This window comes from Tupaia chinensis, unplaced genomic scaffold (genome assembly GCF_000334495.1).
Source record: "Tupaia chinensis unplaced genomic scaffold, TupChi_1.0 Scaffold000235_1, whole genome shotgun sequence".
NCBI lineage: Eukaryota > Metazoa > Chordata > Mammalia > Scandentia > Tupaiidae > Tupaia > Tupaia belangeri.
The window spans coordinates 5,435,662-5,445,058 of NW_006159713.1; the positions used below are offsets into that span (position 1 = coordinate 5,435,662).

A 9,397-nucleotide genomic window follows, 5' to 3' on the forward strand; every position below is an offset into this window, starting at 1 on the left:
GCCGGGAGGCGGCGGCGCGGCCGCCACTGCTACCGCTGCTACTGGTGCTTCTGGGTTGCCTGGGCCGCGGCGCAGCGACTGAGGACGCAGAAGTCCATGCCGAGGTAAGGACCCGCCTTGCCCCTTTGCTGCGGGCTGGAGGTTTGGGGAAGGAGAGCCACGCCCGCAACCTGGGGCTTGGAGGTGGAGGGAGTGGAGACGCGCGCCCCCCCACGACCCAGTTCGGGAGGGGCGGGGAGTAGGGACAGGGACGAAGGGACCTGGCAGGCTGCCCCTCTCCAAGCTCGTCCTCTTCTCAAAACATGGAGGGCGGTGGGCTCGCTCCCACCTTCTACCCCTCTACCCCTGCCCGGGACAATACCCGCTCCAGACTGTGCCCCAGTACCCGCTTCCGCCGCCCCAGACCTTGCCTCCCCTTCTCCCTCCCCTCCGGGGCAGCTGATTCCTCGAGAGCCTGACTGATGCGCCGTGGCACTCTTTGTGAGTGGGGAGGGGGCCACTCGGGGGGCCATGGGCCGAGGAGGAGCCGGGCAGCGCTCCCAGCAGGGAAGCCTCTGCTCTGGGTGACACCGTGCAGCGCGCCGCCGGCCGGGGTTGGGGGGGAGGGGTGCGAACTGCCGAGGCAGCAGACTCAGGTTGCGGGGGCGCTTTGGCGACTTTCTTGCGCTCTTGCGCGGAAGCCTCGCCACACCCGGGTGGGTCAGAGGGAGAGACAGGGTCTCTATCCTCATCTTCTTCCCACATACGCCGAGACTCCAGCGGGAGAAGGTGGATTCCGAGCCTGTTTCCTGGAAGCTCGCCTGAAATCCCTACTGAGGCCCCTCTCTAGACTGGCCCCGCGGGTGACCAGGAGAGGCCTTCCAGGGCAAGGCCGGGTCTAGCCAGCGCCTCCAGCTCTATGGGGTCCCCCAAAGCCGTCATCTCAAGCGGTAACAGGGTGGGTGCCAGCCCTGTTGTCCCAAAGCAAAAGCGGATGTGTTCTTCCCAGACTTCTAAGACCCTGACCCCCTGCCCGGAGAGGAGAGGACCGGGCAAAGAATAGGGAGAGAGAGCCACCTGGAGTCACTTCTGCACCAGCCTGGGCTAGCCTCCGGCCTCGGTGCCCTTGGGCTGCGAGCCTGTGCCCGTTTCTATTTGCAGCCCAGCCGGTGCTCCCTCCCAGCCCCCAGTGGCTTCCCCACCTTCCCCGGCCTGCCTGGGAGATTTTTCCGATGCAAGCCTACCCCTTCCCCGCCCTACTTTAATAAAAGCGTGGAGGAAGGGCAGGGAATTCCTCCCTGGCTCCAGTTGCACCTCCCAGCCAGCTCCCCACCTGCTCTGCCCTCCCTCCCAGGAAAGCTGCGGGGAGCCTGGCTCTGGCAGGGGGTGAGATAGGAGCCCCGCCCAGGCCCTGTCTGGCTGTCCCCTCCTACTCCTTTCCCTAAGACCGGCGGTTACAGGGGGCTCCTGCAGGTGGGGATCGCCCTTCAGACTGGGGCCCAGGTACTGGACTGAGAGTGCTGGCTGGGTCCATCTACCATTCTGAAATACCAGAGGGGTTTCAGCCACAGATCCTCTCTTGAAAAGTTTATAATCGATTGTATTTAGGATTGGCATCTCTGGGCTGAGCAGTTAGGGACCAAACTGGAATTCACTGGCAACACACGGTGCACGGTGAATCGGTATCCTAGATGACCAGGAGCTGGGCACAGGGACCTGTGGTTTGAGGGTTTCACGCTCTCTTTCCTCTGCTTTTCACTTCCTCCTCCCGGCTGAGGGACTGCCCACAGCTCAGTGCCTCTAGGGAAGAGCCCTTGTGGCATTGGGGCCACAAGCTATGGTTCTAAGCCTCTGGTGGCACCAGATGGGGGTCCAGTGATGAGCCTCTAGCCCAACTCCTGGAGGGAAATTGATCAGACCTAGGCCGCGGCTGAAAGAGACTCTGGGAGGTTTAGGGAGCCTTGAATGTTGCAAGCCAAGCTAAGGAGAGTCTAGAGAGAGGTTGGGCTATCTCAGCTCCCAGAATTGGCTTTGGGGGTGCATGCTGCTCTTGGAGTCCCCTCAGCTCTGGCCAGATCTGTGCCCGAAGAGTAGAATGGCCTCCATAGCCAACCTGTCTGCCAGAGGGGTGTGGTATCCAAAGACCAGCCTCAGAGACCCCTGGGCCTGACCTGTGCCCTGGGCCTGGCCTCCCTCCCCTGGAGGAAGGTTCTGATCCTCGTCCTGGAATCCCAGCAGCTCCAGGTTGTGGCTGTGACCTTCTCTGAGCAGCTTGACAGCTGAACGAAGGCCAGCCCTCTCCTCTCCCAGGACAGAAAGCACAGCAGTTTCACAGGCTAAGGAGTCAGGGAGCCTGTACTAGGAGCGGGCAGACACCAGACCGGGGAAAGGCTCTTTTCCTTGGGGAAGCTAGCACTGAGCTACCTGCCCTGTCCCACTCCCTCCCCTGGAAGTCCAGGTTCTAGCCTCAGTTTCCAGCTACTCTGGGCTGGAGCACCCCATCCCTTTCGCAGGTTCAAGCCTGGTCTGACTGAGGTGCCAGTCGTAGCTCCTTTGCCCCAGGGCTGCACCTCCAGGTCCCCTTCAGACCCCTGTCTTGACCTGGAATGCAGGCCCTGGCCACCTAAGTGTCTCCCTCCTCTTTCTACCCCCTCCTCCCTCTGCACAACTTCATGCCATGTGCAGGTGAGTCAGGCTGCATAGGTGTGGTGCCACTGCCATTAAAACAGACACACCCACATTCCCTGAACAGACCCCGGCCTGGCAACTGAGCAGGATGAGCAGGAGGGGTGCGGGTCAGAACTCTCACTTTGACCTTCAGGTCTAACTGGTGAACAGGACTCCCCGAGCTTCAGTCTGTTAGTACTTCCATTCAAATGCTGGCCCGTGGGGGTCAGCCTCTGCCCCCACTTTTAAATACTGTTCCTTAAATGTACAGCAGGAGCCGCAGAGGCCCTCTGTGCACGTCATTGAGGAAGAGGAGGTTCACGTCAAGGCCCTTGACACTGGAGACCTTCAGTAACAGTCTTCTCTCCGTCCCGTCTCTCTGCTCGTAGCAAGCCAGTCCTCCCCGTGCCTATTCCATACCTATTTCTACTTTTTCTTTTTCTTTCTTTCTTTCTTTTTTGAGAGATTTTTGCTATAGTATGTGTGTATTCTCTAGAGAGACAGAAAGTGAGAAATCACCCCCCAAGGCAGATGGCCTTGCTGCAGTCCCCTCTCCTCCATTCTCCTCTTGGGATTTGGGGCATGCACACCCAAGCTCCCGGCATGAGTTTCAAGCTGCAGGGTCCAGGACTCAAACCACACTTAACCATGTGGGAATCGGGCACCTTAACAACTATGCCACCTGCTGGTCCCAACCCCATACTCTATTTTAAGACCTAGAGAGAATCAATTTGATGAGTACAGAGATCTGGGATCCACCTAGGCCGAGCCCTTCATGCCCAGCCCTTGGCCATGTCCCTGTGCGTGGTCTGCCCTTGGGTGCAGCCCGTCAGCCGCCTCCTTGCACACAACAGCCCAGAGTGTGCTTCTTGCCTGAGCAGTGTATCAGCCTGACCTGTCCTTGTGACCCCTGGACACAGACACCTTCCTTTGCCCTGCCCCAGGGAGGGTGGAGACTTTGAAAGGACATCTGAGCGTGGAGAGAAAACATGGAAATACACCCACACTCTCCCAAAGGGGACTTCCTCCAAAAGCCCAGCACTTGGCTGCCCATCTGTCTGATGCCAACTCGGAATGCCAACCCTTCACCATGGAAAAGCCTCTCTCTGCCAAAGGCTTGATCCCGACTGCCCCTCAGTGCCCTTTGTCGCTTGATCCAGATGGTACCTGCCATTGTCACCTCTGCCCAGCTGGGAGTTTGGTTTCTGCCTGAGACTGCTGCTGTGGGGTGTCACTGCTTCCCAGCTCAGATCAAAGTTGGCATCCTCAGTATCATCTGGAAACATGGTGTTGTCTCATACAATTTGATATTCTGGTGGGGGGCTTTTTGTGCAGAACTCCAAACATGGTTCGCGGCAGCCAGCACATGGGGCCCAAAGAGGCACGGGTGTTTTTTTTTTCTTTCCTTTTCCTTTTGATATTTTGGGCATACATGTACGCATCCTCCAGGCTGGGATCTGTCTGCCTTAACCCCCTTGCCACTGGCTCACCCTAGGTGTGCGTTTGTTTGTTTAAAGATTTATTTATTTTTATTTGTTATTATTTATCTTTTAATTTGACCAAAGAGAGACAGACAGATAGAGAAAGTAAGAAAGCAAGCCACCAGGTCTGGGACTCGAACCATGGTTGGCCACATGGGAGTCCAGTGCCCTCAACCACCACGCCACCTGCCAGCCCTCCCAGATGTTCTTTTGGAGCACTATCAACCCAGCTAGCTCTATCCTGGGCCCAGGCGGGGGTGTTTTCTTGCTTTGTTTACATTTATTTATCTATCTATTGGTTGTGGTTTTTGGGGGCTGCTGGGTCTGGGACTCCAACCATGGTCAGCCATGTGGGAGTCCAGCCACCATGCCACCTACCGGCCCCCGATGAGGAAGATTTGTAAGCATTTTCACATTCTACTCTTTGAGTGTAGTTGCTGTGCTTCTCCACTGTGTAGGAGGAGAAACTGGGGCTGCATGGTGAGAGAAATTAATCCCAAATTCCACAGCCAGGAGTGGCAGAGCTGGGATTTGAACCCAGATCAGTCTGGTCTAGAGCCTGCACTACCAACTCCCTTGTTGGGCTAAAGGCTGTAGGTAAGAGCCCTCCTGTGAAGTTCTGCCAGGCAGGAGCCTGCTGGGCCTGAGCCAGGTGCGAAGGAGGTTTCAGGGGTTGGGCCAGAGCTGCCTCCACCTCTCCAGCCACCCAGCTCTGCCCTGCAGCAGCCACTTATAGGACTTACCACCTCAGCCTGTTGGTTTCCAGGTGAGGCCCCAAGGCCTGGCCCAGAGCCAGCCTCGAAACTCCTGGCAAACAGAGGCCTCTTATCGCCTGCCCCGCCCACCCACTGGCCAAAGGACCGTTTGTTTTTTCCTCCAGGTTAAGGAGTGTGGGGGCAGGCTCCCGGGATAAAGCAGCAGCAGGAACTAGAAGTCCGCCTCCTTCCTGCTGCCCTGCTGGACACGCCCCCCCTCCCCTCCCCAGTTTCAACCTGAAGTTTGCTTTAAAACCCTTGGTAGGGAGAGATGAAGTCCAGAATAACCAAATGTGTCCTAGAACTTCCTGAATATGGACCATACTGCTTTTTTAATTTTTTTTTCTTTTTTTGGAGAGGTTTTTTTTTTTTTTTCCGCTATAGGTCGCGTGCGTGCACCAGACAGAGAGAGACAAAGAGACAGAAAGCGAGAAATCACCCCCCAGGGGGGGTTGGCCACGCCGCCGTCCCTTCTCCTCCATTCTCCTCTCGGGATCTTGGGCACGCACGCACACGCGCCTGGCATGAGTTTTAAGCCACTGGGTCCGGGACGCGAACCGCGGTCGACTACATGGGAGTCCAGCGACATAGCCATTACGCTAACTGCTGGTTCCCGACCATGCTGCTTTAAAGGGAGTGAGCAACCCACCAAGTCCTGGGTGGCTGACTCAGTCTCCCTTTCTTCATGCCATTCGTGCTCTCAATCCTGGGTGGCAGGAGCAGTAATGTTGACCCCAGTTTACCGAGGAACTTGGGCTCAGAGAAGTCATCATCTTAGCCATCTTCCGTTACTTGAAGGCCCATGTTGTGGATAGTCGGGACCAAGGGGCAATGATGTTACTGGGAGGTTGATTTCTTTTCTTTTTTTAGTTTATTTCTCAAGAGACTGAAACAGCACCTCAAATAGGGTCTTCATGCCACAAAAAATACCCAGCCTTCAGCCAGTCCTGGGTCATGGGCAGGCATGTACTTGCAAATGCAGGGAGGTCTCTGGGCTTGAACTAGGAACCTTCCCATGTGGGATTACATTGCAGAGCCTCTGATTTTACTCTCTCTGCCGCTGTCTGGCCCTTAGGAGGCCAATTTCTGCCCAGCCTGAGGAAGAGGTTTTTAATAACGGTTGCCAGCCCCATCTCTGCATGGATCCAGGCTGGAAGAATCTTCAACCTGGCTGTGGTTTATGGAAGCCTTGGTGGTGACTGGACTTGATGGCATTGAGGTTCTTTCCAAGCTGAGACTGGTCGCATCTGGGGCTTGCTGGGGATCACTCACTGGTGAAGATCCCTGGGAGGGTGGGCTCTGATCCTGGGCCCAGAGTGCATGCCCTGCCTGTAGCAGGCTCGCTGGCTCCCAGGACCCATCCCACTCAGCACGGGCTCTGTGCCCAGCAGGGCTGAGAATGCGGAGCCAGGCAAAGCCTTGGCTTGCTCCCAGCGGCTCTCAGAACTGGACTACGGGGTAAGGAGACAGCATGGTGAGGACCTCACAAGGCTGTGAAAGGTCTGGGGGCTGGATCCACTGCTGGCAGCCTGCACAAGACTCCTTTTGTGCGTGGCCGGGCAACCCTGCCTAAGTCTGCTCCAATTGAGATGCCTGGGTGACAGAGGCAAAGCAGAGCCCAGTAGTGATTGTCTTATCACCCAGGGTCTGATAAGGTCCCTGCAGGGTGGAAGGTGGGGTGGGAGGCAGCTGACGGTGCTACTGCCAGGCTCCACTGATCTGAGCCCACCAAGCCTCCGAGGAGCCTGGTGGTGGCAGCGAACGGCAGGCACGCCCCCCCACCCCCTCCCCCATGGCTGCTTCCTGCACCGTATTGATCTGGCTGCTCCTTCTCAGACAAACCCTCTCCGCAGTCCTTGGGGAGGGCTGATATGGCCCAGTGCCCAGACCCAGATCGAGGTAGTGGGTGTGGGGAGGCTCAGAAGCCCTCCCTCAGTGCCGTGCTGGGCACTATTCCTGACAAGGGCCAGAGCCCATTGTCCCCAGTCTCAGGCCAAGAAGAGTTGGTGATACTTAAGAAACAGTTCAAACAATGTTGGGCAGTCCTTCCAGGTCGGTCCTAGCCCAGACCAGCTGTGGGACCCTGGACAACCACCACCCCGCCCCGAACCTTGGTGTCTGAATACTGGCGATGGGAATGCACTTACCCTTCGAGGTGTGCAAGCGTGAAACGGTGGTGATTCGAATGGAAGACCTGGCCCGTGCCAGACTTTCAAGTGCTGTATTTATGGCCACTTCCGGGGAGCCAGGGACCAGGAACCCCCTCTGGTCCCTGGTGGCCCTATATCTCCTTGCCTACGACCAACCCCTCACCTGAGTGTCAGATACTTCGAGGAGAGCGTCTGGAGCTCAAGAAAGAAGTAGTGGAGATGGGACCAGCAGTTGGCATAATGTCTATGTCGCTGGACTCCCATGCAGTCGACCGCGGTTCAAGTCCTGGACCCAGTGGCTTAAACTCACGCCAGGCACGTGTGCGTGCGTGCCCAAGATCCCGAGAAGAGAATGGAGGAGAAGGGATTGTGGTGTGGCCATCCCCCCTGGGGGGTGATTTCTCACTTTCTGTCTTTGTCTTTTTCTGTCTTTCTGGCAAGCGCATGCTGCCCTATACAAAAAAAAAAAAAAAAAAAATAACAACCAAAAATAAAAAAAAACTCTCAAAAAATAAAGAAAGAAGTGGTGGAGAGAACACAGTGGCCAGGGACTCCTGCAGCACTTCCCACGCCCTGGGCTGCAGGTGGCAGGGGGCTTCATGCCCCAGAGCCCTCTTCAGAGCCTCCTTTCCTCCCTTGCAGAGGAGCAAACTAAACCCTGGTTTCAGTCCTGCCCTCCTATCACTTACTGACTTCCCGTGCCTCAGTTTCCTCGTCTAGAGACAGTCTGCATCTGCTTAGCTCACGCTCCTGTGAGACTGGGTGACGGGGAGGAAAAGACACCTATAAAAGGGAAAGCAGGTCCTGAACCCAGCCCCTCCCCACCCCCCACTTTGGATTGGGAGGTCACGACCTTGGGAATAGTGCCTACCTTTTGTCCACAGCAGCAGAGCCCCTCAGCTAGCCAGGGTTTAGAGGTGTAAGCTGCCCCCCCTCATCTGCAGGTGGCAGGCACCTACCATGTCCCCTTGCGCGCCCCACCCCATGCCATCCTTTCCCTCCGGCACTTGTCACACTTAGCAGTAGGGTGATGAGAAATCCTCCTGGATGCGGGGCAAGGAAGAAGCCCTACCTACCGGTGCTGTGGCCGCTGCCTGGGCAGATTTATTGGCACTTGGCGTTCAGCCACCCTGAGCACGTGTTTGCCAGAGTCAGGCATGCTTCGTCAGCGCCGCCTTGTCATCCACAGGCTGGGCCGACCTGTGCCAAGAGCAGTCTGCTTACCCACCCCACCCACTGCCCGTGGGCTCCGGCAGGTCCTCAGCCTCGGGCCTTTCACCTGGCCATAGCTGCAAGGCATTTGTCACCAAGGGGCTGAGAGTTTGAGGCCTGGCTGAGAGTGAGACGGAGCTCTTCCTTCCCTGTGACTGGAAGGGTGCTTGTCTGGGTGAGGGAGGGTCCACAGGTATCCTTGGGGCCTTCCAGCACCCCCAAGCAGGCCCAGAGATCAGGAGGGCCCCTCTCCCGCATGCCTTCTGCTGGGTTCTGGGCCTCTTCATTGCAGACAGGCTTGCTCCCTCCAGGGGCCCCAGCCTGAGTCTTCCAGCCCTCCCTCCTCCTGTCCCCTGCAGACACCGCTAATCAGCCCCTTGGTGGCCTGTGATTGCGCTCCCTGAGATATTTTTACCGCATGCAAATAGGTGATGCAGAGGTGCCCTCTGTCAGCAGCCAGCCCCCACTGGCTCCCCCCGGCCTCTAGCGGGTTCCTTTTGCCGCGTCATGGCTCTCAGCCTCTCAGCCTCTTCAGGAAAACCCTGTCCCTTAAAGGTGGTGGATGTACACCCAATCCCACCGCGGCCCCCCAAAGAGCTTCTGGAGAATTTCTGTGCTGGGGAAGATCGGGGAGGTTCTGATGAAGCTGAGGGAAGGAGCTGTGGGTCAGAGGGGTGAGGGGCGTGGAGGGGCCACAGAGCGCTCCTGCTTCCTCCAGCTGCTGTGCTCAGGTCTTGTTGCAGCCTGGCCAGCCGCTGGACATGAAGCCTGTGCTCTTCGGCCTTGTAGACGCACAAGGCCACCCGCCCAGGGACACCCAGACAGCCCTGACACCTGTCATTCGTACATTTATTGAGCACCGTTCTGGCCAGCTCAAGGCTAAGCGCTCGCATGCATTTTCCTGTACACTTAATCCCCGCAGATGCACAGGAGATGGGGCCGTCCTGCTGCAAAACCCATCTACCAAGGACGGCCGGGGGCCCAGGAGACATGGAAGAAACCATGAAAACGGCCAGCCGAGGGTCTGCCCCACCCTGCTGGGCACTGGCACTGAAGGCTGTTTTGGAGCACTGTCTGCCTCATTTCTCTGTGGTTGTTTCCCCGGGGTCCTGAGAGGCCTCCAGGCTGCAACTCTGGCAGGCTCTCCTCCCTA

At 57.4% G+C, this 9,397-nt stretch overlaps 1 protein-coding gene across 1 annotated transcript in view; it reads left to right on the forward strand.

Moving 5' to 3' along the window:
• Window positions 1-2: 2 nt before the first annotated feature.
• MMP15 (matrix metallopeptidase 15) overlaps window positions 3-9,397 on the forward strand; it is a gene marked incomplete at its 5' end in the record, with an annotated part of 22,845 nt that continues 13,450 nt past the window's right edge. Inside the window, one exon of the mRNA XM_027771836.1 lies at window positions 3-104. Coding sequence (XP_027627637.1) covers window positions 3-104 — 102 coding nt within the window. The remainder of the gene's footprint in view (window positions 105-9,397) is intronic.